This window comes from Astatotilapia calliptera, chromosome 1 (genome assembly GCF_964374335.1).
Source record: "Astatotilapia calliptera chromosome 1, fAstCal68.1, whole genome shotgun sequence".
Taxonomy (NCBI): domain Eukaryota; kingdom Metazoa; phylum Chordata; class Actinopteri; order Cichliformes; family Cichlidae; genus Astatotilapia; species Astatotilapia calliptera.
This window is the reverse complement of record NC_137422.1, coordinates 19,745,379-19,770,927: the sequence shown is the minus strand read 5'-3', so window position 1 is coordinate 19,770,927 and position 25,549 is coordinate 19,745,379. Positions and strand designations below refer to the sequence as shown.

General features: G+C 41.7%; 3 protein-coding genes across 4 annotated transcripts in view; 2 read left to right on the top strand and 1 right to left on the bottom strand.

Moving 5' to 3' along the window:
- The window catches only part of strc1 (stereocilin 1), a 42,511-nt gene extending 33,412 nt beyond the window's left edge, over positions 1–9,099 (top strand). The window contains exon 24 of the mRNA XM_026166692.2: positions 8,371–9,099. Within this exon, the coding sequence (XP_026022477.2) occupies positions 8,371–8,465 (95 nt within the window). The 3' untranslated portion in view covers positions 8,466–9,099. The remainder of the gene's footprint in view (positions 1–8,370) is intronic.
- Positions 9,100–10,402: 1,303 nt separating this feature from the next.
- Positions 10,403–15,706, top strand: eif3jb (eukaryotic translation initiation factor 3, subunit Jb). Its single transcript, XM_026166679.2, has 8 exons — positions 10,403–10,534; positions 10,682–10,770; positions 12,952–13,009; positions 13,103–13,200; positions 13,289–13,385; positions 13,889–14,059; positions 14,167–14,240; positions 14,426–15,706. The coding sequence occupies exons 1-8, from the start codon at positions 10,522–10,524 to the stop codon at positions 14,552–14,554; spliced, it is 729 nt and encodes a 242-aa protein (XP_026022464.1). The 5' UTR covers positions 10,403–10,521; the 3' UTR covers positions 14,555–15,706.
- Positions 15,130–22,146, bottom strand: cilp (cartilage intermediate layer protein, nucleotide pyrophosphohydrolase). Of its 2 annotated transcripts, XM_080295792.1 has the most exons (10): positions 22,007–22,122; positions 21,770–21,862; positions 21,100–21,231; positions 20,074–20,127; positions 19,655–19,924; positions 19,329–19,511; positions 18,920–19,222; positions 18,693–18,801; positions 18,461–18,609; positions 15,130–18,361 (listed from the first exon to the last, which is right to left on the bottom strand). In XM_080295792.1, exons 3-10 carry the CDS (start codon positions 21,161–21,163, stop codon positions 15,999–16,001), a joined length of 3,495 nt encoding a protein of 1,164 aa, XP_080151918.1. In that variant the 5' UTR covers positions 21,164–21,231; positions 21,770–21,862; positions 22,007–22,122; the 3' UTR covers positions 15,130–15,998. The 2 variants fall into 2 exon arrangements, with proteins under 2 accessions (XP_080151918.1, XP_026022441.1); XM_026166656.2 differs by lacking the exon at positions 21,770–21,862 and having other exon boundaries at positions 22,007–22,146.
- Positions 22,147–25,549: the final 3,403 nt, after the last annotated feature.

The window sequence follows — 25,549 nt, the reverse complement described above, 5'->3', positions numbered from 1 at the left end:
ATACAGCTGCTATCACCTTCGCTGGTATTAGAGACGAGAGTGGTTGCTCACACGCCCTTCTATTTTCGGACTATTTCCAAAAGCGGTGTGAACTTTACGAGACGGAACTCGACCGTTCTCTCAACTCACCAGCACGTCAGTGAACAGCAGTAAAAGAAAAAACACAGGAGGAGCAGCTCAGTCTCTTATTGGACCGTGAAAATTCAGCTTGCTCCGTTAATTAAAACAATACACACATATACATTCACATTCACACTTATTCGCGCGATCGGAACCCTTATCATAAGGGGAGCTGCCAGTCTTTCTGTAGACGAGCTACTTATTCCCTTGACCCAGCTGGGGGAGCTACCCAGAGCTCCAAACCTAACCCACAGAAGTGGGGAGCTTCCAGTCGACGAGCTCCAAGCTACCAGCCGACGAGCTACTTTAAACCCACAGAGGTGGGGAGCTTCCAGTCGCGACGAGCTACTTTCGCTATTTTAAATTCCCTGAATTTAAAATACGCTTTTACGCAAGATTGTGTCAGTGTGTCTGTATCTACCTGGTCGGTGTCGCCGGGTCTGGTCCACCTCGATCGGGCCCCACCACCGTGGGTCGCTTTCTAAGACGTTGGCCAAGACCCGAATTTAACGCTCTTGGTCTTTTTCCACACACCTGGTGAGTGGGCTGTCGACAGGCGAACAACGTGGACTGGTCACGGAGATGGGACACGATGGAGGTGATCCGGCTGTCGAAGGACCAAGAAATGTTGGGGGAAAACTCTGTAAAAGACCCAGGAGAAATAAAGACACAATGAGACAAAGTTACTTTCTTTATCAAACGTGTACACGGGTGAGCTGCTAAGAACAACTCACACCATGCACAGTGGCTTGGTAATTTTTATAGGCACAGAGCACAGAGACAGTGAGAACAGGATAACAAATAATAAACAGATAAAATAAAACAACTCCATATATGGTGCTAGTCTCGTCAGCAGAGAGCTAGGGAAGATAAAACAATCTAAAACAATATGTCCCAGAAACAAGATGTGTTTGCTGGGAAAGTCTAAAAAGATAATTCTAAACTAATCTAACCATAGGCAGAGGGCAGACAAAAGGCATCTTTGTACATTTAAAAGAAGGTAAAGAAACATAGAATCATTTTTCCTGTAACATGGATGGAGGGCAGGGGGGCGCTGATGATCCTTTCTGCTGCCCGTACAGTCCACTGCAGTCTGCTCCTGTCCTGTTTAGTGGCTGCTCCATACCAGACTGTGATGGAGGAGCACAGGACAGACTCAATGACCGCAGTGTAGAACTGGATCAGCAGCTCCTGTGGAAGACTGTACTTCCCCAGTTGTCTCAGGAAGTACATCCTCTGCTGGGTCTTTTTGAGGATGGAGTTGATGTTGGTCTCCCACTTCAGGTCCTGGGAGATGGTTGTACCCAGGAACTTGAAGATCTTCACAGTCGACACAGGGCTGTCTGATATGGTGAGGGGGAGCAGAGTTGAGGGATGTCTCCTGAAGTCCACTGTCATCTCTACAGTCTTAAGAGTGTTCAGCTCCAGATTGTGCTGACTGCACCAGAGTACCAGCCGCTCAACTTCCTGCCGGTATGCAGACTCATCACCATCTTGAATGAGGCCAATGACAGTGGTGTCATCTGCAAACTTTAGGAGTTTGACAGCAGAGTTATTGGAGGTGCAGTCGTTAGTGTAGAGGGAGAACAGTAGTGGTGAGAGGACACATCCTTGAGGGGCACCAATACTGAGGGACCGGGTTTCAGAGGTGATCTCCCCCAGCCTCACTTGTTGCTTTCTGTCTGTCAGGAAGCTGGTGATCCACTGACAGGTAGCTGGTGACACGCTGAGCTGGGAGAGTTTGGAGAAAAGAAGTTCAGGCACAATGGTGTTAAAAGCTGAACTAAAGTCCACAAACAGGACCCTGGCATAAGTTCCCGGGCGGTCAAGGTGTTGCAGGATGTAATGCAGCCCCATGTTCACTGCATCATCCACTGACCTGTTTGCCCGGTAGGCAAACTGCAGAGGGTCCAGCTGGTGGCCTGTAATGTCTTTCAGATGGGCTAACACCAGTCGTTCAAAGGATTTCATGACCACAGACGTCAAGGCGACAGGTCTGTAGTCATCCAGTCCTGTGATGGTGGGTTTCTTGGGAACAGGGATGATGGTGGAGCGTTTGAAGCAGGAGGGAACTTCACACAGCTCCAGGGATCTGTTGAAGATGCGAGTAAAGATGGGAGCCAGCTGTTCAGCACAGGTTTTGAGGCAGGAGGGTGAGACGCCATCTGGTCCGGGGGCTTTCCTGGGCTTCTGTTTCTGGAATAGTCGGCTCACATCCTGAGTGTGTATTCTTAGTTTCAGGGAGGAGGAAAGGGGGGTGAGAGGTGTGGTGGAGGTCGTTGAGTCTGGGATGGAGAGGGTGGTGGTGGTCGTTGAGTCTGGATTGGGGAGGGTGGGGGTGGTCGTTGAGTCTTGATTGGGGAGGGGCAGGGTGAAGGGGGGAGAGGTGGAAGGTGTGTTGGGGGTCAATGTCTGAAGCAATGTCCCTGGGGAGGGGAGGGTGGGGCGTGGGAGTCTGTCCGTCTCAAACCTGCAATAGAAAGTGTTTAACTCGTTGGCCAGGTCTTTGTTTGCTTCAATAGTGGGTGGGGGGCGTCTGTAGCTGGTGATTTCCTGCAGGCCCCTCCACACTGATGCAGGGTCGTTGGCTGAGAGCCGTTCTTCCAGCTTCTGGGAGTAGATCCTTTTAGCTGCTTTGATCTCCTTGGTCAGTGTGTTCCTGGCTTGCTTGTACAGGACCCTGTCACCACTTCTGTAGGCGTCCTCCTTGGCCTTGCGAAGATGTTGGAGTTTAGGAGTGAACCATGGTTTATTGTTGTTGTATGTGCAAAAGGTCTTTGTTGGCACACACACGTCTTCACAGAAACTGATGTATGATGTCACAGTGTCTGTGAGCTCATCTAGGTTCTCAGATGCAGCTTCAAAAACAGTCCAATCAGTGCAGTCGAAACAGTCCTGCAGTTCCTGCTTTGCTGTGTTAGTCCACTTCTTCACAGTTTTGACTACAGGCTTGGCACGTTTGAGTTTTTGCCTATAAACTGGAATAAGATGGACCATGCAGTGATCAGAATGTCCCAAAGCTGCCCGGGGCACAGAGCGATAGGCATCTTTTAGAGTGGTGTAGCAGTGATCCAGTATGATGTTGTCCCTGGTGGGGCAGACTATATGCTGTCTGTATTTAGGGAGTTCGTGGTTTAGGTTTGCTCTGTTAAAATCCCCAAGAATAATTGTAAAGGAATCCGGGAATTTCCTCTCCAGGGTAGTAATCTGGTCAGCCAGCTCGCACAGTGCGTTGTTCGCGTTGGCCTGTGGAGGGATGTAAACTCCGACCAGCATGAAGGAAGAAAACTCCCGCGGTGAATAAAAAGGTTTACAGTTGATGAGAAAACTTTCCAAGTGTGGGCTGCAGTGTTTCTGTAACACTGTGACATCAGTACACCAACCTTCATTAATGTAGAAGCAGACTCCACCGCCCTTTGTTTTCCCTGAGAGCTCTGTTTCGCGGTCCGCCCGGTGAAGTTGGAAGCCCGGCAGATTTAAGACAGCGTCTGGGACTCGCTCACTGAGCCAGGTTTCAGTGAAGCAGAGGGCAGCAGAGCGTGCAAAGTCCTTGTTAGTCCGGTTTAAGAGCAGTAATTCGTCGACTTTGTTTGGAAGAGAGCGGAGATTCGCGAGGTGAATGGAGGGGAGTGCCGTGCGGAATCCTCACCGACATTCAAAAAAAAACCAACAACAAATCAGTGACCAATATAGCCACCTTTCTTTGCAAGGACACTCAAAAGCCTGCCATCCATGGATTCTGTCAGTGTTTTGATCTGTTCACCATCAACATTGCGTGCAGCAGCAACCACAGCCTCCCAGACACTGTTCAGAGAGGTGTACTGTTTTCCCTCCTTGTAAATCTCACATTTGATGATGGACCACAGGTTCTCAATGGGGTTCAGATCAGGTGAACAAGGAGGCCATGTCATTAGTTTTTCTTCTTTTATACCCTTTCTTGCCAGCCACGCTGTGGAGTACTTGGACGCGTGTGATGGAGCATTGTCCTGCATGAAAATCATGTTTTTCTTGAAGGATGCAGACTTCTTCCTGTACCACTGCTTGAAGAAGGTGTCTTCCAGAAACTGGCAGTAGGACTGGGAGTTGAGCTTGACTCCATCCTCAACCCGAAAAGGCCCCACAAGCTCATCTTTAATGATACCAGCCCAAACCAGTACTCCACCTCCACCTTGCTGGCGTCTGAGTCAGACTGGAGCTATCTGCCCTTTACCAATCCAGCCACGGGCCCATCCATCTGGCCCATCAAGACTCACTCTCATTTCATCAGTCCATAAAACCTTAGAAAAACCAGTCTTGAGATATTTCTTGGCCCAGTCTTGACGTTTCAGCTTGTGTGTCTTGTTCAGTGGTGGTCGTCTTTCAGCCTTTCTTGCACTGAACATAAGTTCCCTGCAATTTCTGAAGAATATTACAGTAAATCTGGCTGAAACTTGGCCCAGACGTACAGCAGGTTTCCCGGAGGAGGGATGTGTTGAAAGTTGAACCTCAACTACTCAGGATGATTTTTAATGAATTTCTGAAATTTCCATAATTGTAGTGTATTGGCTATATTGAATTGCATATAAATGTCCATTAATTTCTGAGTAATTTTACAGTGAATCTGGCTGAAACTTGGCACACAGGTACAGTAGGTGTCCCAGAGGGGGGGTGTGTTGAAAGTTGGACATCAACTACTCAGGATGATTTTTAATGAATTTTTGAAAATTGACATAATTATAGTGTATTGGCTGTATTGCATTGAATACAAGTACCCTTTAATTTCTGAGGAATTCTACAGTAAATCTGGCTGAAACTTGGCACACAGGTACAGTTGGTGTCCCAGAGAAGGAATCTGTTGAAAGTTGGACATCAACTACTCAGGATGATTTTTAATGAATTTTTGAAAAATGACATAATTCTATTGTACTGACTGTATTAGATTGAATAAATGTCTCCATTAATTTCTGAGGAATTCTACAGTAAATCTGGATTAAACTTGGCACACAGGTACAGTAGGTGTCCTAGAGGAGGGATGTGTTGAAAGTTGGACATCAACTACTCAGGATGATTTTTAATGAATTTTTGAAAATTGACACAATTGTAGTGTATTGGCTGTATTAGATTGAATAAATGTTTCCATTAATTTCTGAGGAAATCTACAGTAAATCTGGATGAAACTTGGCACACAGGTACAGTAGGTGTCCTAGAGGAGGGATGTGTTGAAAGTTGGACATCAACTACTCAGGATGATTTTTAATGAATTTTTGAAAAATGACATAATTCTATTGTACTGACTGTATTAGATTGAATAAATGTTTCCATTAATTTCTGAGGAATTCTACAGTAAATCTGGATGAAACTTGGCACACAGGTACAGTAGGTGTCCCAGAGGGGGGATGTGTTGAAAGTTGGACATCAACTACTCAGGATGATTTTTAATGAATTTTTGAAAATTGACATAATTATAGTGTATTGGCTGTATTGCATTGAATACAAGTACCCTTTAATTTCTGAGGAATTCTACAGTAAATCTGGATGAAACTTGGCACACAGGTACAGTAGGTGTCCCAGAGAAGGAATCTGTTGAAAGTTGGACATCAACTACTCAGGATGATTTTTAATGAATTTTTGAAAATTGACACAATTGTAGTGCATTGGCTGTATTGCATTGAATACAAGTACCCTTTAATTTCTGAGGAATTCTACAGTAAATCTGGGTGAAACCTGGCACACAGGTACAGTAGGTGTCCCAGAGGGGGGATGTGTTGAAAGTTGGACCTCAACTACTCAGGATGATTTTTAATGAATTTCTGACATTTCCATAATTGTATTGACTGTATCGGGCTGCTACATTGTAATTTGTGCGCGCGCGGGTATAGTCTTTCAATCGGCACATAAAGCGAAAAGGCGCTACCGTAAAGACTGGTGTAAAAGCGCAAGGAAATTTATGCGGCGGATAGGAGGCGGCTGGCTTGACCGCGGCTCACAAATGACGGCTCACTTTACCGCGGTGGATGGTCTGGATATACCAAATATAACGTCTCACAACACTCCAGCTCACATGTTAGTCTGCTCCAAGCATTCCCACAAAGGTCAGAGTTTTGTAGTAGTTAATACGTCATTTTTCTTAATATAATTGGTGATATAGGTTACAAGCAAGTCTGGCGCTGAACAGAAATTGTTGCGCTATGCTCCTTTGTTTATTGTGTTTATTGTGCATAAATAGTGAATTGTCCTGACACAATATTGCGTTTCGCTTCTGTTATTACCATGGTACATTGACAAAAATATATACTTTTATTCACAGGATAAAACAGTTGTTTTGTATCACTAATTGTCCAGTGCGATTACAGCATACAATATTATTGTCACTGCTACATTTCTGTAATGCTAACAGAAATTATTTCCACTACTAATTAATTACCGTTGAGCTCAAAGGTTATGGTAATAAACGGTTAACGAATGTGTATCTATGAGACGATTCGTGAGACTGGTAAACTTACCTTTGTTCGTACGATGGTCTTTCGTTCTACACGGTGCATTTCAAGGTCCTGTACCCATCTGTCGGTAAACTGTACCTGGGCTTGTTGCAGTGACCTGAAGTTACTAAACTTCATGAGTGTATGCACTCATTCCAAGAACCGTATAATTATAAATATGAGCGTGGTGAAAGTTGGGCAGCACGCTAACGTCTTTTGTCCACTCTGTGTGCTCGTAAGGGTCTAACCCTTTCACTCCTTTGATTTTTTCCTCGTATCTTTTCTTTGTCCTTTCGTCGAGTCTGTCTTTGTACGGACCGGCATTGTTCTCCTTTTATTTTTGTACATTCCTTTTTGTGCGTCAAAGAAAAAACAAGAAGGCATTGGAACCGGAGAATGAACGTTTTGCGGTGCTGCAAATGCTTGCATTTGATGCGGTACTTGGATTGTTTTGCCACGCGTTCCCGGCATGCAATGCGCGAAAATCACGTGATCGCTAAACAAGGGAGAGGGTGCATCCGGCCTCCTCGGCTGTAATTGGTCCAGCCCAGAGTCGATCATGACCAATTGGCCAATCCAACACCTTTCATTATATATACCCTTCCTAAAAAAATCCAAAAAATCGCCAGCGGCCCACCGGGCAAATGCCCGGTATGCCCGATGGCCGGTCCAGCTATGGTGCTCAATTGGATTGAGATCTAGTGTCTGTGGAGGGTTTCTTAGTGCAGTGAGCTCATTGTCATGCTCAAGAAACCAGTTTGAGATTATTTCAGCTTTGTGACATAGTGCATTACACTGTGGTCATAATGGGATGAACATGACACATCAACAACAATACTCAGGTAGGCGTGTGTAAAACAATGCTTAGCTGGTACTAACCTGCCCAAAGTGTGCTACGGAAATATATCTATCACACCATTACACCACCACCAGCAGCCTGAACTTTGAACACAGTGAACCAACAATCGTTTTTGTGTTTCCATGCTTTTTAAGCCAAATTGTGACCCTCCAATCTGTTTGTCCAATTTTGGATGACCCAGTGTGAAATTTAGCCTCGGTTTTCTGTTCCTAGCTGACAAGAGTTGTTTTCTGCTCCTGTTGCCCATTTTTTCCACACACTTTGAGCCGCTTAGTACCATGTGAGCATCATTTAAACACCACAGTCTGACTGAGTACTGTTGCTCATTACATCCATCCCATTATGACCACAGTGTACAATCTTCTGATGGCAGTTTCCAGTAGGAGGAGTTCACCAGCTCTCAATCCAGTAGAACACCAGTGAGATGTGGTAAAACTGGAGAGTCGCGTTATGGATGTGCAGCTAACAAATCTGCATCAACTGTGTGATGCTATCACGTCAGTATAGACCAAAATCTGTGAGGAATTAAGAATTAAGGCAGTTCTGAAGGCAAAAGGGGACCAAACCAGTACTAGCAAGCTATACCTAATAAAGTGACCTGTGAGTGTATAAATTATTACTGTAATTTGACTCCCAAAATCAAGGCTGACAATAGCTGCTGTTGTTTGCTTGCTGGTTTCAGCACTTTGTTCTCATTGTACTTCTAGATGTTTCCAGTGTGCTTTCTTTTCTAACTGAGATTATGAACATTATGCCTTGCTGGATATGCTATGCATGGATACTCTAGGTGTGAAGAGAGTGCCTACAGTGATGTGATTGTCATTTTTCACTGTGATTATTTTTTTTGTTAATGATATTCTAAGTCAGATAATCTGCCTGAACTATATTTTTGCATAGCTCTACATTTGTAATGCTTTTGCTGAATTCCTGTAGGGAGGTCACTGGGGTTGGCGTTGAGCCACAGCCCCCTGTGTCTCTTATTGGGACTGCTGATGCTGCTGACCGTCCTGCTCTGCCCTGACACATGACCTCGTTCACCCCAGCCGAATCAGGAGACCCCCTCATCCACATGATGATTGTCTTTCTGCGCAATGCTGTATTTCTTTGAAATAAACAGCATTTAAAGCTTTCCGTACTCTTTTTACCAACACTGTAATTGATCTTGCATAACTATTACTTTACCATCAACATTTAGCACTGAAAGAACAAAGTTAACAGTTTGAGAGAGTAGGAGCTGTTTGTTTTAATCAGCAAGTCTATCTAATACCCACAGATCCTAGACTATTTATTTATTTTTGTACAAACCTATCTAAACACTGTCCCATATATATCCTTCTCAGGGATGCCATACCTAGAAATAATACTTAAAAATGATAAAGGTTAGAATATAATTGTTGTGCAGTTATTATGAGAGAAATCTGTTGTACAAAGTTATTTATTTTTGGGGAACTATAGGTTTATGTGAGTAATAGTGATAACACTTTCTATATATCTATCTATTTTGAGTTATCTTGATTACAAAACAATACTTAGTAGGGCCTGATTGTATTAGTATTGATCAACTTTGATCTGTTGTTGCTGTGAGTTTTGTACTGTTGTGCACAATTGGTGGTGTGATTAAAATGAATCTAAATGATCAATAAACTGAACCAATCTACCTCTGATTGACTCTTTTTATTGCTTTATTGCTTGTTAACAGAGCTGAGTCTTACCCACAGTTCTGTTCACCATTCAAAAAGCATTTGACACTAGAGATGACAGATTACTAAAGATAAAACCGGAGATAACGGTATCAACGGGATGGCACATTGGTTAAATAGCTACCACATTGATAGATACCACTGTGTGCAAATAAATAATAACTCCGGTTTCATTGTGAGGTTCAACAAGGAGGGCTCTAAACTGTTTATACCGTAGAAAAAGTTTGGAATAGCTTCTGAATACAGTTGAAATTAGCAATAAATCAGATCAAAACAAAGCTTATCATATTTAGTAACAGACAAATAAGGAATGAAGTCAAAATCATGATCACTGATGATGAAACAGAAAGAGTGTATGAAACTAGATTTTTTGCAATAGGTAATTGGATATTAATCACATTTGCAAGGGTCGTATAAAGAATTCCTTTTCTTCTTTCAGTTGCTTCATTTAGGGGTCGTACATCACTCTTATTTTTAAAAATGGGTGCTAGTACAATTCTTCTCCATCCCCTAGGCATCCTCTCACACTCTAATCTGGTCCACTGCCCCCTCTCCTGGATGTCTCCTCCACAGTTATGTCATCTGGACCAACTGCCTTTTCACTCTTCATCCTATTTATAGTTTTCCTTGCTTCCTCTTTACTAATCCTCTGCACTTCCTCATTCACTGTCCTCCATCTATCCTCAACTTTCTCTCATTTTCGTCATTCATGAGCTCCTCAAAGTAGCCTTTCCACTTTCTCAGCAAACTTTATTCATTACTACATTTCCATCTCTATCTCAATCACCCTAACCTGCTGCACATCCTTTCCAGCTCAACCTTGCTTCTTCAAAAATATTATTTATTTTAATATATCGCTGAGGAATTATTGATCACCATTTCCATTTCAATTCCCATCAATATCATACATCTGAGGCACTGCGCTTTCTCCACAAGAATGATTAAAAACTATTTTTAATGTATATACTTTATTATACTCCCTTATGAGATTCAGTTAAAATTAAGGCTTATTATTAATTATTTTTCTTCGATTAAAATAATATGTAGTGTATCCAAATGTATCCAAAAGAGATTAAGAATAGGTTTTGACTCTTTATGTAAGAATTATGTAAAATGTACTTTTAACACATTTATTTTACAATGCTCGACTTAAAAATGTGTGGAACTTGGCTTCAGCTAGCTTGTAGCGTCTCATGTTTACAATTGAAATAAATAAAGGCGTGATGAGATTAGTTATATCGGGGTCGTTGTGCTGAAAGTGCTCCGTGGACATTAGATAAGGCCGGAGTGCCGCCCAGAAGGTGGGAGCTGTTTCTGAACGTGGCCAACGGGCTGCTGCACTGACTGTACAGCGAGCCTGTCAAACACAAGCAACACAGCCAACATGGCGGACTGGGGTGAGAAACTAAGTTGGGAAGGATGGCTATCTGTACAACATTTACTTGTCGCACTCGGTGTTTTAAGGGCCTAATACACCTCTCATTGTTAACTCCGGGTGTCAGATGTGGACTGACCTAACGACTCTCATGTTGTTGTTTTTACAGACGCTGACAACTTCGAGCCGGAGGAACCGATTAAAAAGGCGGCAGCGCTGGACAAATGGGAAGGCGAGGACGAAGATGAAGATGTTAAGGTACAATATCGTGACGAACACTCGGTACAGTCTGAGCCGCTTTTTAAAATCGGCCACCGGTTGTTTGCGAGCTGTTAGCTGACCGAGAAAGCGATAGGATGTAATGCCACGCTTCGTCGTGGTTTCTCGTCGCCTGTCAGTCCGAACCTCCGAACCCCTGTTAGCTTTATGCTAACTCATGTGGCTCCAACAGGCAGCCTCTGGAAACTCTAGCTCAGCTAACGGTATGCTGGTATTCGAGTTTCAGTCATTCAAACGTATTGTTAACAAACTGAATAATGGCGTGCCAGTTCATACTTATGGGTTTAATCAAATTTTGGACGTTAGTAGTGTTTTCTACTTCTCTTGGTGTCATGAATTTTGATAGCGGTGCTTGAAGCAAATCTCTCACCGGACGGGCCACTTGAGCTAGCTAGTCTGCTAGCTCTCGTGTATTGTTGCGTCTGTAAATAAGCTTTAATGTTGGGTAACCTCAGTATTGAGTGATTTGGTCATGTGTTCCTAATATACAGGTCCATCCCATTATTACACAGATTTAGTTACATTAAACGATTATTGGAGATTAGCATAATTATGTCTACTCTGGCAAACCCACAGCTTGAGTCACGTTGAGTATGAGGCGGCGTTAGCGTGCTAACCAACTTTAGCCCCATTCAGATGAAATCATCCATTGGGTTGATGACTCAACTCAGCCAAGAACTAGGCCTGGAACTTTCCGACTTTACAGCAGGCAGTAGGAAGCCGCTGTTCAGCTGATACCGTAATACAGGTGGCTGCTACGTGAAAGCTGGCACGGTCTCTGTCCAGAAGCCTCAGATAATTGATCCTGTGGAAAGTGCTGGCAGAGGCCTCTTCAGTTCTCCCGTTTTCTGTCGCATATGGCGTCCAGACTGAAGAGCCTGGTGGTTTTATGTCCACTGTAGTACAAAATGGTCATTGTTTAGGAAGAAGGGTTAAGATTTTTGTGGAAATAAGACAATAGCACAAAGTTAATTTTTACTCAAGATAATTACATTTATTCCCAGGCGACTTTCATCCTGCTGCTGCTGTTGTTGTTGTTCATAACCTGCTGGAAATGCAACAGGCCGGTTGTCAAATGTTTATTGTGTAGTAATTCACAGTTTAAAGTATTGGATATTTCAGTTAGAAATTAGTGTCTTCTTGGATAGGATTACATTTATTTGTAGTGACACTTAAGGTGGATCTTAATATAAGACAGCAATCTACAGGATCACAACCCAAGTGATGTCTGAAGAGTCATCACCTATAAATTAATAATTTATAGGTGAACGGGCGGGGAAGAGGGATGGTGATAAGGGGCAAAAACCAACAAAACAAACAGACAAATGCATATATCAATCACCTGGATCACCTGTTGAGAAAGAAAAAAGAAAACAAGAAAAAGAGAGCAATATAATAAACGACATCATCACAATGATCTATGTGAATATAACAGTAAGTACTAAATATTATACATTATTGTGCAGCACGTAAGATCGACAGCGCACAGTGTGCTTTGAGGTAGCAGCCAAAAAGGATAAAATTAATAAATTAACACTGATGTCATAACTCGTAACTCATTGTCATGAATTACAGAATCTTAAGCTTTAATGTTGTTATATTTTTTTGATTCTTAACCACTGTTTAATATATACAAGTTCTGCATTATCACACAGTATTAAGCACTCACTGTGTGCATGTGGTACTTTAAGTTGACTGTAGACTGTACTATTTTTATTCTTTATCCTGGTACTGTAACACAGTTATTACCCTTGTTGGATCAGTAACATTGATCGATCCAGCTTATATACATCTGCACCAGTGTAATCAGGACTAGAATAATTTGAACAAGAGGTAGAACAAAAGTTATTCATCTTCAGAAAATGAAGTGGCAGCTGTTGCATGTCGATAACTGATCATTTTAGTTTTAAAAAGTTTAGATTTTTTGTTATTTTAAAATAAAAATTCTGACTGATTGCAGCCTTTGAACTAACTTACATTCGTAAAGTTGTCTAACTCTGTAGGTGTTAAGATGTTGCTCAGAAAAAAATTGTTATTGTTTGTTTTTTTGTTTTGTTTATTTTTTGTTATATTGTACATCTTTGGCTATATATTTATAACTTCTAGCATAGATATTAATAAAAAGGCAACAATTACACACATTACGTTCTGTGTTCACAGGACAACTGGGACGATGATGAAGAAGATGAAGAGAAAAAAACAGATGTGAAGAAACCAGGTTTGTACTCCAGTACCGCTTGCCTTTCACTAATGGATTATACTTGATTACTGAATGATTTTATGTTTCTTATGTCATTATTTTAATTTGCAGAACCAAAGGTTTCTGAAAAGAAAAAGCTTAGTGAAAAGATAAAAGAGAAAGAAAACCGGATGAAGAAGAAACAACAGGAGGCAGTGGAACAGCAAGAAGTAAGTCCCACTTTCTCATCTGTAAACCTTCTGACTCTATGCTCGTTTATCTCTAATAATATCTTAACTCTTACATTTTTATTTACAGGAAGACGAGCTCACTCTTGAAGAACAGCTGGCAGAAAAATTAAGAGTGAAGAAATTACAGGAAGACGCAGACTTGGAGCTAGCAAAAGATGCTTTTGGTAAGACCGGATCAGGTGTAGAAACTTTTTTTTTATCAAGAATATGAGGTCTTCCACAAAATCAGGTTGTATAACTGATGCAATACATTTAGTTTGCAATACATTAGTCGCTGTTGCTTGTAGTTAACATTTAACTAAGACTTAAAAGGCTTAAATACTTGTTTGGGTTTTACATTTTACACAGATGTCCCAGTAATCCTGCTGTAGATGCCACATACTATACCTCACCTCCAAAGGAACAATGCACCATTCTATTATCTGTAAAATGTTTAGAGTGGACTCTAAAAGCTGAAGCTTTAAGTAAGATCTTTACACATGCTTTGGGAAAGCTGTGATTTGAGGAAAATATGTGTTTTGTGGTCCTGATGCTGTAGACTCTGTGTTTTTTAAACTGCCGCATGTCTAACAAAAGTATATACTACAGATATGGGATTTTTGAGACCTGATATTGTTCATCTTGTTGTGATTAATGTATGTAATGGTGACCTTTAAATATTTTTCAGGTGTTGGCAGCACTTCAAACAGTGTCACTGGAATTGATGCCATGTGTCCATCTTCCAAAGAAGACTTCACAGAGTTTGAAAAAATGCTAAAAGAAAAGATAACCCAGTTTGAAAAATCTGTGCATTATTCAAGTTTCTTGGAGTCATTGTTTCGGGAACTTTGTATTTCATGTAAGTCTTTTTTTCCTGCTTTTACTGAACATTTTTTATTACACTTGTCTTAAATTAAAAATGCACTGGGCTTGTCCAATAACTACTTATTTTTCTTCCTCTTACAGTGGAAGTAGAGGACTTGAAGAAAATCAGTAATTCCCTGTCAGTCCTACTTAGTGAAAAACAGAAACAAGAAAAAGTAAGTGACTGCATGCTTGCATTTATTAAGTTAATTAAGTTTCTATTCAGCAGGGGGTGCTACTCACCCAATACTTACTCGATGTCCAATCATAAAAAGTAAACTCTGGCAAAAGTTTGTAGTTATATAGTCGTTTTCAAATATATATGTATTTAGTTTAAGTCGCTTTTATTTGCCTTCTACAGCAAAACAAAGGAAAAAAGAAGAAGAAGGGGGTCTTAGCTGGAGGTGGTTTGAAAGCACAGCTCAAAGATGACCTTGACTATGCAGCGTTTGATGGAGGCTACGCCCAAGACTATGAGGACTTCATGTGACACTGGCTTCATCACTACTGCCCTTTCCCCTTCTCCCGACTGTCAGAAATGCAGCTGTACCTTCTCATGCTGTCCAGTGCCATCCTGGAAAATCTGAACTGTGTCTTGCCCCCTTCATTTTGCTTCAGTGACCAGAGGGACTATACCAGGGAGCATCCAGTCTCGCCACTCACGGTTTTTTTCTTCTTCTTCTTCTTCTTTTCTCCTTCCATGCAAATGGAATTGCCTTTTCTCTCTCATTCAGCCTCAACTCACAAACAAATCACGCGGAATCTGTTGCTCGACCCAGCTACAACGGAGAATACTACCATAACTGCTGTTATCTGAGTTTTGCAGGGCTTGTTTTTTGTTTTGTTTTTTTTTTTGTTTCTTTTTAAATTAAATGTTGCTCCTGTCAAAATGTCAGATACAGTATTGCAGTTATAAGTCTAGTGACATAGAAACACATGGTTCTATGCAAATCCTTTAAACAGAATGTCATGTATATATTATAGGTCTCACTTACCTGTGGATGATTTTCTTACAGGCAAGTGTATATAGTATCTATAACTTCAGTTGCCAAATGCAGACAATTATTCAGTCCATTATTCATCTTTATTTCTGGAAAGGTTGACTGACGCAATATGAACGTAGTAGTTGTAAGCTTGCAGAGAGCACACAACATTCACTGTAAGATAAAAGGGATAGAGAAGTATAATAAATGTGACTTTAAAACCTCACAGCCATTCTCTTGATATCTCTGGAATATCCTTGAAAATATGGAGCAAACAGTACTTAGTTTTTTTTGTTTTTGTTTGTTTTGTTTTTTGTGCATGACAGAAAATTACTAATTGATTTCTACTAATGCAAAAAAAGTATGGATCAGGCAAGTGGATTAACTTGCTACAACTGGTCTCCTAATTGTTGCTTCTGCAGGCTTGTATCAAGTGTGATGAGGAGCGGGGGCTTATGGGCTTCACCCCACCATGTCTTCATATGGGCTACAGTTGGCTGAAAGGAGAGTTTTTCTCCTGTCTTTTTTTTTTTTTTTCTTTTTAAGCAGTTGACCAGTTTAAATGTTACATGGACAATTGGATACATACAATGTGGAAGATACAGCATCTGCAGTGTTTTATAAGCATCTAATTTAATAAATCACTGGTCAAAAAAAAATTTGTTTTTGTCCTTGTTTATAGTACAGTTGGAAAGATGATAATACTTGTGTAATAAATACTCTATTTACATTTTCAAGTAAATATTTGCCACAGTAATGTAAAGTGAGAGGAAGAAACATTACATATTCCTTGAGATGAAGATGCAAGAAATTAGCATAACAGTTTAGTTACTCTTCAAGTGGGGATGGGGGATATTTATGGATGTATAAACAAAAACATGTTAACACCATCTGGTTTCATTTTAGCAAGTCATCGTCTGGTCTTCATGATGTTCCTAGGTCTCCTCTTGTCTAGTTTCTGGCTTTTGTACGTTTTCCCTCAGGGTTTCTGGTGCTACGTCTACGACTGCTGCGTGGTGCGTTTGCCCTCTGCCGGCGCCGGTTCTGCCTGCTTTCCCCTCTCACGATGTTTGTTCCTACTGTCTGACCTTGAGAGCGCTGCATTGTTTGAAAGACGTTCTGGCGTGTAACCTCACGGTCTCCACAAATAAACGTTAGCGCTATGCCCTCATTGGTTTTCATGACCCGAGATGTGCCGTCAGAAGTACCGTCAAAGCAGCGGCCAAGTGCAATTTCTTTGGCTGTGCGGGGATCCTGGTCTGTCACCGTATAAATTCCGTAGTTATGGCCCAGAGGGTCAAGAGGCGCCAGCATGGTGAACTCATTGGTGTCATTGTTGACAGCTAGGGGCAGGTGGTTGACTAAATACTCCTGAAGCATTGAGTTGACATGATCTCTCTTGCAGCTTCCTTGTGGGATCACCTTCACCAGTGTACGATCTACACGTTCCTGATCGTACAGCATCCCACTGCACTTGAATTCCAGACACACTGCTGAAACAGATGTCTGGTCCATGTCGCGAATGCTGCGAGTGTCTCGAAGGCCGTACAACTGGCCTACGGTCTTGGGATGGGTACCGCCCATGTTGTGGGACCGCACATTGATCTCATGCGGGCTGTTGATTTTGACCTTGATGTAGCAGGCCCGGTATTCCATAGGCTTGGGCCACCAACTTAGGTAATCCTCCGTCCAGCTCATGGGGTCATCTTCATTAAAGGGCACTGTGTTGTAATCGTAGCGATCTCCTTCGACTCTTGAGAACCGGAAGTGTGCTGCACTAAATGGGGCCTCCTCACATTCTTTCAAGTTCTCAAATGGGTACACTGGTCCGTTACCTTCCTCGGCTGTGTTGGGGCTTGGTTTTGCTACATTGATGCTGAATGCTGTCTTCTTCACTCTGGGGTCCTCGTGGTCAGATCGCATGTAGTTTAGTTTACCAAGGTAAGGCTGAGGCACTCCAATGAGGTTGGGATTGAATTTGGGAGCAGACGGGACAGCCTCCAGTTCCTCTCCACCGAGGTTGGCCATGATATAGGCGGTATAGGCGTCAGCTTTCTGTTCATCGCAGAAAGCAGGAAGACAAGCTCCATTGGGACCAGTGACCACACTATCAAATCGGCCCCAGGCACGGGGATTGGTGGAGTAGCCAGCTTTGGGCTCCATATTTATGAGACTGATCACAACTCCTTCCACCTGCTCGCTGGGCATGAACCGTTCACTGCGGAAAGCCCGAACTTTCACATAACACCTACGGTTCTCTGGGACATCCAAGTTAAACAGTCGCCTTTCTCTGATCTCCATGTTACCAATCAAAAATGTTCTCTCCTCCCTTTTGCCTCTTTTCTTCTTCTCCACCTGCAGACTCCCCTCCTCCTCCCACAGACCAGTTTCAGGGTTCAGTGACCACAGCTTCATGGTGTTGAGGTGCTCTGACATCTGAACCTGAGTAGAGTCCAGTGAAACCTTTACTTCACCTGCATTCAGTGGCTCATTGTTTTCTTCACCTCTAAAGTCAACTGAAAACATGCCATAGGTCCTCAGTGGCATGGTATCACCTTCATCTCCGATAAAATTTAGATCACTTTGAGCTGCGGCAGCTGTGGAGATGTCTCTGGGGTCGAGAAATGTTACACTAGCACTGACGTTACCCGTGAAGACTTCGCCATTTTCCTTGTAGAAGGAATAGGGAGGAATCTGGATTTGAACCATTGGCTCCTGACTCTCTACCTCCCCAAGCTCAAGAGTATTGGTTTCTGTGGAGCTGATTGTCACAGGGGCTTTTTTTCTGAGAAGTTTTATCTCATGGTAAACAGCCCCACCTTTGGTGTTAAATGGAAGCACTTTTGTGGTGTTGACAAATTTCTGCATGTTGTCCATGAAGGTTAATACTAGCCTCTCTGTATCTTGGGGGATTTGGATAGAGAAGGTTCCTTTGTAGCCTGTACGACTAATTCTGACTCCATTCATAAAAATATGACCAAACCGCATTGGTTCTCCATTGTCTGCAGCAATGGCCCTACCATGCACAATGGCCTTAGTGTCCACACATTTCTGGCAGCCACACTTGGTCACCACCATGGTGGGCAGTTGGTAGCCCTGACATGTTAGCTGTCTTTCCTCCATTTTTGCCACACCGCAGCAATAAGCCACTTTGTCTTTGCACCTGATACCATTGTCGAGCTGTTCAGCACATGTACTTGGGGGACACTTGCCCACATCGTAGTAGAATGAGTTGGTACTGTTTTGGAAGCAGTCGTGTGGAAGGCGGATGAGGTGGGATTCAGGTTTAGGGTTGCATGAATGCTCATCTCTGCCTGTGTTTAGATGAAGAAATTAAAATGATTTAGTTTGCGTATACTAAAATTCTCACTTCTGTGTATTCAGCACGTGTTTTCACTTAATTAATACTGCACCTAAGATCCTGAGAGTAGCTGTTTTAGTCTTAATGGCTCCAGTTGGACCACTTGCTCTGCAGTAGTATTCTCCAGACTGCTCTGGATGCAGATCTCTTATGACCAAGGTGCTTTCTGACTCCTTCTCCATGAGAGTGTTATTGTGAAACCTGTTGGTTGACAAAACAAATGAAATAATTAAATAGGAGTTCAACATGTCTACTATCTAAAATTCCAATATAATTAGTCCTACCATTGGTATGCATCCGGCTGTGGCGTTCCTGCAACTTTGCAGCAGAAGGCAGCACTTTGTCCTGCCCTCCTGACCTTGCTTTCAGGATTGCTCAACACATGAAGTTTCTCTAAAAAACAGAAATAAAATATTACCTCTACATGTTAAACAGATTGTACTTTAGTAAATATGCAGGTCAGAATTATTCTTTCATATTTGGATCCACAAGTAATTCTATAGACATCTACCGGCTCTTTTTAGCTGGACGCTGAGGACAGAGGTACGCTCACTGCTCTTGGGCACAACAACATCAAGGGGGGCATGGCCCTTGAGCCTGACAGTCAGGGTTGTGTTGCCATCAGGGCAGATATTGGGTATGCGGAAATGTCCATTGTGGTCTGTAAGGGTAAGGAATTTGCCAGAGCGAAGGATGGCGGCCCCTTTGGCGACAAGACCACCAGCGCTGCGTACAGAACCCAACATTGTGTGTTCTTCACACATGCATTCACAGTCAGAGTTTGCTTGCCCCATCACACACTGCAGGGAACAAGCTAAGGAGTAACATAAAAACAAGAAAAAGTTTATTAGTAACAAATTTGTAATTGCATATATGTGCTATGTTATTATCTGTGTAGCCTAATTAAGCCTTTTTTTCACCTGTCTTTGGGCACTCAGGTCCATTACATGCTTTCCCATCTAATTTTGGCCCACTGCACAGCAGCGAGTCAGATTGACAATTTCGATGGCGAAGTTGCACCCCCACTTGGCCACAGAGGGCAGGACATGGGCTCCAGTCTGACCATGGTCCCCAGGTTCCCTGAATGTTAATACTGTTATGTGCTGGGGGAAAGAAAAAAAAAAATAGAAGTACTCTGAAAAGTAATTTTACTTAGATTATGAAAAAAAAAATTTAACAAACAAAAAAAAAATAGATCTTTTTTACTGCACAGAGGCAAACAGAAAAAAAATGTTCATGGCCAAACCTTTTGGACATAGGAAACGGACTGCATAGTTGGAGCAGTTGAGCTGGGGACCTTGCTCTTCATTCAGGCACCAGAAGCCCACAGTCGGGTCTGCATGGACCGTCTCCCCAGTTTCACGCGCTGGGATCCATTCAGTGGTTCTGGCTTCGATTGCCTTTGGAGTTTCGCATACACGGGTACGGTAATAGAAACGAATGGCATCCAGCTGTTCATAATCTCCACGGCCTCCAGGATGATCAACATTGAACCATGTCGACCACTGATAGTTATCTATGTGCAAAGAGAGTGCGGAAATAAATATGGTCCTAATAGCACCTCATTGTTACAGTCTTCAACATATCTCATAAAACTTAAGACGATAGAAAGAACACTTTATATCAGTCAGAAAATTTATTGGATTTTTAAGAAACAAAAGTTACCTTCTGTTTGGTAGACAGCAGAACTAGACTCTTTGCCACTTTGTCTCCATGATCCTGCAAAGGACATATCACAAACATTTGATTAGCTCATGTCACGTTTGTCATGGCGATGTAATGTTCCATATTGACAGAAGATGGCGCTAAACATATTTGAAAAACTTGAGCTTTTACGCATTAAATCTAGCTTTACAGACATAGAGTTACATCTATGTCAGTTTTTGAGAGCAGGGCTCAGTAGTGTCAATTTGCCTTTATACATGTAATGTTTCATTTCCACTTAAGTGGAAAACTGAAGTTTAAGTTAAAACTTAATTATTAACTGAATTAAAATGTATTTAAAAAATTAAAAACTTTATTAAACAGCCCATAAGAACGGGAAAGAAAGATTATTTAAGTGAGTTTGAGTGTGGATGTTGGTGCCAGAGTAAGAGACCATGCAGTGATTTTTACTGCAGAATCAGTTTTGTGTTCAGTACAGTGCCTGTTGAAATACTAAACATCACAGACATTTGAGCAGTGGTTTTGGCCAGAGATTTCTCCACATTCTGTCAATGTTCTTACAGACTCCAGATGAAACACCCAAATTCTTTGTAATTTTATGTTGAGAAACGTTATTCTGAACATGCAGTCTTTCACAGAGTTGTCAAGCCTTCCGGCCCCCCATCTTTAGTTGTGAAAGACTCTGCCTCTAGTTTTTTTTTTTTTTAGTACCCAATCACTGACCAGTTGCAGTTTAAACTACACACCACATGTTTTTAGCATTACTGAACTTGGCAGTCACATCCTTTTATCAAGCATTTCGCTTTCATCAATGTTTTTTTCCCGCACAAAACTTTGAAAAACGTTTACGATTTGATACATTGTCATCAATCATGCTAATCAAATGGTTTGCAAATCACTGCACTCTATACTCTTTACACGGCATTACGATGCGCGAATGCGTGCTGGCTGTGATGCTTTGTAACTTTTCTTTAATCATCTTTTTACTCAAATGATGACAAAAGGAGCTTTTTGTGAGAGACCCACCTTGAGCTGTAACAACAGTGGCTGCAGTGATTCCCAAGAAAATGAACAGACACCTCAGCGACATTTTCACACTCTTCTGCCACGTTTGACACTTGAACTTTCACCCCTGGTATGTGTGCTTCTCACAAGGAACTTCAGTGGAGAAAAAAGTGTTTCATGTTAGCAGCGTTTGATAAAACCATCCAAATTTTAAAATATGTATTGACACTCAAACTGACTTATTGCATTAGCTGCCAAAAGTAATAAAATAATAGTTCATGTTTAGATTGAAAATTTGTCCTTAAGTATATTCACCATTATACATTTGATCTTTTTAGCTTTTGGGATGAAACCCCCCCCCCCCCCCCCCCCAAACATGGCTGGACAGAGCCCCCCTTCCCCCTCAGATTACACATCTGTGTTAGTCATCAGTATTTGTCAGGGGAACACTCAAACATTTGTGCATCCACTGTTGAAACACTGGCCTCACCGTCCAAATCTCCACACAGAAGGTTCAGATTAGCACACTTTAAAAATTGTACACTGCAGACTAATTTGTCACCTTTGCTTGTAAGATGAAAGAACAGAGAAAGTGTTAATGAAACAACACGTTAGTTAGGCTTGAGATGGATGGGTTGAAGGAAATGAAGAAAAAAAGACTAATAGTAAAACTCGTATCAGCAAGACTAACCCGGAATAAGGCCACAGGTAAGACACCTGATTCCAGTCACAAATGGCACTAGTTAAATTCCAAGCTCTGGAATTTGAATAAACCCTCCACTTTCTGTAACATAATCAACCAACATCGGCCATAAGTACAGCTGCTCACTTTGATGTAGTGTTGCCACATCTCTGTGCAGTCTCAGCAGTTAGTAACAGACTTGTGACACATGAATTTGTGTAGCCCAGTAAACTGATTTTTACTTACCTTTCTCTGTTCTGAGCTTAGTTTTTGTTTCTCTCTTAGAATGTCCTTCTTTTCTCTCCCGTTATACTTCTGTTTCACATTTCTTTCCTCCTCTTCAGTTCTTCCCTCCTCTGGTTCAACACACACTCCTTCATGTCTCCTTTATACCTCTTCCCTCTTTGCCTCAGCCAACACCCCCTCCCCTCCCTCTGTGGCAGCGTGCCACAGTATCTTTGCACTAATATCTTTATAATTCATCACATTTCTTATAAAAGCCATGACGCACAACAGCTATTATATAGTCTTACATATATAAGATGGGAAATTCAACACATGCTGGTGTTAATAAAATCGATCCCCGTGCCCAAGATCAGTGCTGTCAGGGTCAATCTGGGCATTTGTCCTCTGCTCTGCTCTCAGTCTGCATGCTTCCTTCTTAAGCTGGAAGAGCTGGGGATTCAGATATTCCACATCAACTTTATAATCTTGTGATAGGCACAAGAAATAAAAAAAAAAAGCATTTGTAGCAATTAGAAATTCAGATTTTGACCATTCGAAGAAGACAAAATCTTCAGTTATACTTTTTTCTTTCTTTTTACTCTCAGATGTGAAGCAGATTTGAGCGAATTAATTGTTTGCATGTGCATTTATCTCCATTTTGTTGTGTAATCAGTGAGCAACATCTGTGCAGTGCCCCTGGACCAGCTGCTAGATCAAGGACACAGTGAGAGGAGAATTATGCCCGAAAGTTTTTGGTGGCAGAGGAAACCAAATGAAACCTAAACAGGTGCTGTCAAATGCAGGCTTGGATTACTTGTCTGTATGGATTGCGTACTACTAACTGAAGATTTGGTTATTTTGTACAAGATGATAATAATAACATTTAGAAATGCACATTGTTTAAAAAACGTCTTATGACTCAGCAACCAAACAGCTGCTTATAGACACACGTACCCAGGAAGCAGCAACATTTTACCATTCATTTATTTCCTGACCTAGTGAAAGTACAGTCTGGGGGCCCGATTTTGGTCTCTACAAAGTCCTGAGGGACAAGTCTAGCTCTTTAACTGCTAAATGCTCCACTATGTTCACCAGATAGCTGCTACCTTTGTCTGGTGTTTGGTATTTAGAGCTTTTCCAGACAAAAGAGAAAACAGCTGCAGGTTGAAACAACAAAAAAGCTCTGCAGAGATGAGCTAGAGATAACGCTGAATTGTTATCTCCAGCTCATCTCTGCTGCGTAAATCTATGTTATTAAAAACATAGATTTACGCAAGTGTTTTTTTTTCCCCTCAGTGATGTTAAACCAGACAAAGAGGCACAGAGTCACAGAGCGAGCTAGAGGAGCAAAGTCTGTCATGTCTGTTAGAAATCCTGTAAAATTGTCAGTATCTGTTGTTTTTCCACAGAACATTTATTAGCTGACGTCTTTTTGTCAATTACAAGGCAAAGAACAACCTGCAGCGGAAGAATTTAACCGGGTCCTGCACCACAGGCCTCAGGCCAGGTAAAAGGACAAATGCCAGTGGCAAAGTTTGGTCAACTGCTTATTACATAAAACACATACAGTCGCATGTCTGTGAGCACAGGGTTCTCCGGAGGTGAAAAACCCAACACAATCAGGTTCAACAACCTTGAAGCTTCATGTTTAGTTTCCACCAATTACTGACTTTCCTTTGCAGAGGTGCTTTGGTTTGGGGAGAGAAAATAAGCGTCAGTGTGGTCAAGTTTGGAGGCAGATAAAGGGCCAAAGCAATGCTCTGCCTTTGTTTATGTGTAGAAAAGGCACTCATGGAAAAATAGCGTATTCATCGACACGGTCGAGTGAGCGTGAAAATCTGAAATTGATGTAACGAGGCTGTATTTGCAATACTTTTCACTAAAACAAATTTATACTCTGGTTAAGCGTAATAAATATCAATCACATATTCGCCAGAAACTTAGACACCAGCCACCACTTTCACTAAAGAGGTTTTTAGTGAAGACAACTTTATGGCACTTTATGACAAATGAACTTTGTGTCTTTATAAATGAAAGGACAGAAGAGGCGAGTAATGACTTCATGGGAGGAAAAGTGACTGAATAAGCAAACACACAAAGTCAGGTTTCCAGGCAACAGAAACATCTTGTTGGGCAGAGTTTGTGGAATTACATCAAATGAGACAGGTTGTTTTTATGAAGTGAGGATGAGGCTGATCCTCATCACACTTTATTCAAGCTGCACTGTGCCAAGGCAGACGGTTGTTTACCATCAGGATGGCATTAACTCAGCCTCTGGCAAGATCTCCCATCAACAGGCCATTAAATATCTGTTACAGTTTACATTTAGCAAACAAATGGAAATTTGTTTTATCCGCCAGTCGTTTTAGTAATTATTTAAAGTCATGTGAAAACGAAAGTTTGTGCAATACTGTGAGAAAAACCTTTTGTTAGGAATTAAGAGAGTATGTAGCAGCTGCTACCCAAATGCACTTTCATCAGCAAGTCTGAGCACCTCTACAAAAGCAAAAGTTTTAGTGGTTGGTCTGGAGGATTCAGCTGTGGGTTACCACAAAGGCACACTCTTCCCAGGATCAGCATCCCAGAAAAATCACCCCCAGGTCAGACTGTGCAATGTTCAGAGAAACTGCAAAGAAAGCCAGGAGTTACATCTCAGACTCTACACTGAAGCTAAAACACACTCTTAAAAAAGTTTTGCTGTGAGAAAGCCTCTTAAAAAAGCAACATGGTAGGACAGCATGTGTTTGCAAAGTTGGATCTGAAGAACCCACAAGACTTCTGGAACCACATGTTTAGGAATAACAAAACATTACAGCACATCAGCACAATCACCTCATCGCCTCATCAAGCATGGTGATGGAGGGGAGATGATTTGGGTTCGTTTTGCAACCACAGGACACGGGCACCTTGTAGTCATTGAGTCCACTGTGGACTCCTCCGTATATCAGAGTATTCTAGAGTCAAATATAAGGTCATCTGTCCAAAAAATAAACCAAACTGGGGTTACGTAACAGGACAAGGATCACAAGTAAAGCAAGCATCAAATCTATAACAGTGGTATAGAAAAGTCATACGGAAAACTATTATCTCAAGTTAATGCTGCTAAATTAGATTCTATAAGCTACTGAATCACAGGCTGTACTTGACTGTGACAACTTTCTTTTTCACATGACTGAAAAAACTGCACTTTTATTCTGTGATCATCATTGGTTTAATTTTGGTCTTTTATTGGTGACTCATCGTTTGTCTTTGGTCTGTGATGGAAAACAGATTGAAGCACTTTACTTAACTATATCCATTTCATATATAAGTATATATATGAAATGGATACCTTCACATCAGACAACTATAGTCACTGGATACATTTTAAATTGCATTTTTACACATAAGATAAATAAATCCCAAATGGTAAGCAGTCAAAGCATTTGACATTTGATACCAGAGGTATTAGTGTAGCAGTGGATACTACAGCAGCATAAATTCCTGCATTGTTTGTGGTTAATAGACTGTTTTAGCCCCCGTGGGATACATGCCAATCATCCAAATGGTGGGAGGCGGGTTGCA

Excerpts from the sequence above, each read along its gene's own strand:
- eif3jb (XM_026166679.2), top strand. Across the intron at positions 10,771-12,951 it reads ACGAAGATGAAGATGTTAAG|GACAACTGGGACGATGATGA; the intron begins GTACAATATCGT and ends CTGTGTTCACAG. Across the intron at positions 13,201-13,288 it reads AGGCAGTGGAACAGCAAGAA|GAAGACGAGCTCACTCTTGA; the intron begins GTAAGTCCCACT and ends TTTTATTTACAG.
- cilp (XM_026166656.2), bottom strand. The coding sequence starts at position 21,163 with ATGTCGCTGAGGTGTCTGTTCATTTTCTTGGGAATCACTGCAGCCACT. Across the intron at positions 19,223-19,328 it reads ACCTGAGTGCCCAAAGACAG|CTTGTTCCCTGCAGTGTGTG; the intron begins GTGAAAAAAAGG and ends GTTACTCCTTAG. Across the intron at positions 18,610-18,692 it reads CAGCCGGATGCATACCAATG|GTTTCACAATAACACTCTCA; the intron begins GTAGGACTAATT and ends GTCAACCAACAG.